Here is a 2500-nt window from a genome sequence, read left to right as displayed (position 1 = left end):
GGGAAAGTATATGTTAACAGGCAAGGCAAACCGAAAAGTACGACAAATATCTCGCGACTCATACATTTGAGCCAAGGAACTTCGTGCTCTGAACTGAATTCGATATATTATGATTATCTTACCTCATCAGAATCCTTGCTGTTACAATCCATGCCCCAAGAATGGAAAGTGTCTTTTGGGATACACTGAGAAGAACTATGCCTGCGAGTGTCCACCGGGATTTACAGGAGAAAAGTGCGAAAACGGTAAGGACAGGCTAATGTAATCACCTTTTTTTGCTCCTTTCCTAGGAACGTACAACGTTTAAGTGTGGCAGCTATTAAGTTGAAGAAGGAAAGAGAAGGTTCTGCGAAAGCAGAAGTGATTTTAAAAATGGACTTTCATGTTCAAGTGCAAAAGCAGTTGTGTTCCTCGCTTTTAGCCGTATTGGAAATTTAATAGCCTGAGTTCATCTCGACCTTCGCTTTTTTGGCCAAAGGTTGGTCAGAAGTATCAGTCCGATGTAAAATAGGATGGTATTTCTTTCGCTTTTATAGCCACATTCAAATTCAAAGTCATTGAGGCGCCTTTCAAACAGTCATCATAGATGATGGTGAACAAAGATCAAAGTGAATTGCTCCATGACTTTCATCAAACTTTGAAACTTTGAGTACCCGTATCCTTTTCTCATTAAGATATCGATGAATGCAACACCGGGAGCCATGATTGCAATGAAAATGCAACTTGTACAAATACGGCTGGAAACTTCAACTGCACATGCAAGCCAGGCTTTACTGGAGATGGACGGCCATGTACAGGTACAATAGCTAAGTGTTACTTTTATAAATCGTATTGCCAGAAAATATCACTGGTTCATTTTGAGCTGCGATTTTTTTTTGCATCCTATTTGTCAGAAGCATAAACTCTCATATGAAATGTGAGAATATTTTTTTTTGTAGTTGGCCACATTCGTAAGTCAAGGCCTTGTTCAAACAGTCATGCTTGTTCAGTGACGATGGTGAACGAAGATCAACTGCTGGCTGATTTTTCTCAAAAGGCTTTAAAAATCGTTAATTGAGTACCTGTATCCCTTTCTTGGTATTCAGATGTCGATGAATGCAGCACCGGTATACATGATTGCAATGAAAATGCAACTTGTACAAATACGGCTGGAAACTTCAACTGCACATGCAAGCCAGGCTTTACTGGAGATGGACGGTCATGTTCAGGTACAATAGCTAAGTGTTACTTTTATAAATCGTATTGCCAGAAAATATCACTGGTTCATTTTGAGCTGCGATTTTTTTTGCATACTATTTGTCAGAAGCATAAACTCTCATATAAAATATGAGAAAATTTTTTTTTGTAGTTGGCCACATTCGTAAGTCAAGGCCTTGTTCAAACAGTCATGCTTGTTCAGTGACGATGGTGAACGAAGATCAACTGCTGGATGATTTTTATCAAAAGGCTTTAAAAATCGTTAATTGAGTACCTGTATCCTTTCTTGGTATTCAGATGTCAATGAATGCAGCACCGGTATCCATGATTGCAATGAAAATGCAACTTGTGCAAATACGGCTGGGACCTTCAACTGCACATGCAAGACAGGCTTTACTGGTGATGGACTTTCATGTTCAGGTACAATAGCAGTAGTGTTCCTTTTATTCGTATCGGAAATATCACTAGTTCGTTTAGAGCTGAGCCATTATTTTTTGTCAGAAACAAAAGGGGTGGACTGTAGTAGGACAATTCAAAGCATTCAAATTAAAGCATCGTGTCAGGCGCGTAGCGTGGTCATTTTTTCAAGTACGCACAAGTACATATGATCTAGAAACCTAAGTAAACTGAGCGAAAAATACTGCGTTCTTTATTTTTTGTCGAAATAGTTGCGTGAATACAAGCAAAGAACAAAGCGTCTTGCCCTTATTTTGAGCAGACTTGGCGCAGACAAAACATTGTTTTGGTTGTGTTAGCGTGACTGGAATTGTCAAGAATGTTCTCGGAACGTCACTTCTTTGTCAAGAGGGAGCTTACGAAACGACGACGCCGACGGGAACGACGACGCTACAAAACAATAGGTTTAGTGAGAAAAAACAATGGCTCTGCACGTGCGTTTTACATTTTGGTACATTTCTTTGCCGTCATCTCCTAAATGACGACGTGAAATGACCAAATTCAAGGTTCTGTGGAGGACGTTAGCACATGACGATGAATTTTCAGTTCTTTCTCTACGCTTCCAACCCACTCATACCAGTTTAATTCCTCGACAGGTACTACACATTTTTAACGCGAAACGACATGAAAAAGTCTCGTAGCGATATGAATAACGCGAACTCGTATTTTTAAATGAAGTCCGATTAGTAAGTGACGTCACTGGTGCGTCTTACACCGCACATAAGCCCCTCGTAGCCGTCGTCGTCCTCGTTTCGTAAGCTCCCTAAGAACGTTCTTGGAACGTCTTTCCTTTGCAACCTCGCCTTTTTGTTGCACGCTGGCCAAACAACACTGCATTGTTAGAGCA

General features: G+C 40.4%; 1 protein-coding gene across 1 annotated transcript in view; it reads left to right on the top strand.

Annotated features, from left to right (window-relative positions):
* The first annotated feature begins 109 nt into the window (after window positions 1-109).
* The window catches only part of LOC138030353 (uncharacterized), an 8646-nt gene continuing 6255 nt past the window's right edge, over window positions 110-2500 (top strand). The window contains exons 1-4 of the mRNA XM_068878277.1: window positions 110-245; window positions 675-797; window positions 1086-1208; window positions 1495-1617. Of these exons, the coding sequence (XP_068734378.1) occupies window positions 110-245; window positions 675-797; window positions 1086-1208; window positions 1495-1617 (505 nt within the window). The remainder of the gene's footprint in view (window positions 246-674; window positions 798-1085; window positions 1209-1494; window positions 1618-2500) is intronic.

This window comes from Montipora capricornis, chromosome 13 (genome assembly GCF_036669925.1).
Source record: "Montipora capricornis isolate CH-2021 chromosome 13, ASM3666992v2, whole genome shotgun sequence".
Classification (NCBI taxonomy): domain Eukaryota; kingdom Metazoa; phylum Cnidaria; class Anthozoa; order Scleractinia; family Acroporidae; genus Montipora; species Montipora capricornis.
This window is presented reverse-complemented; position numbering and strand designations above follow the sequence as displayed.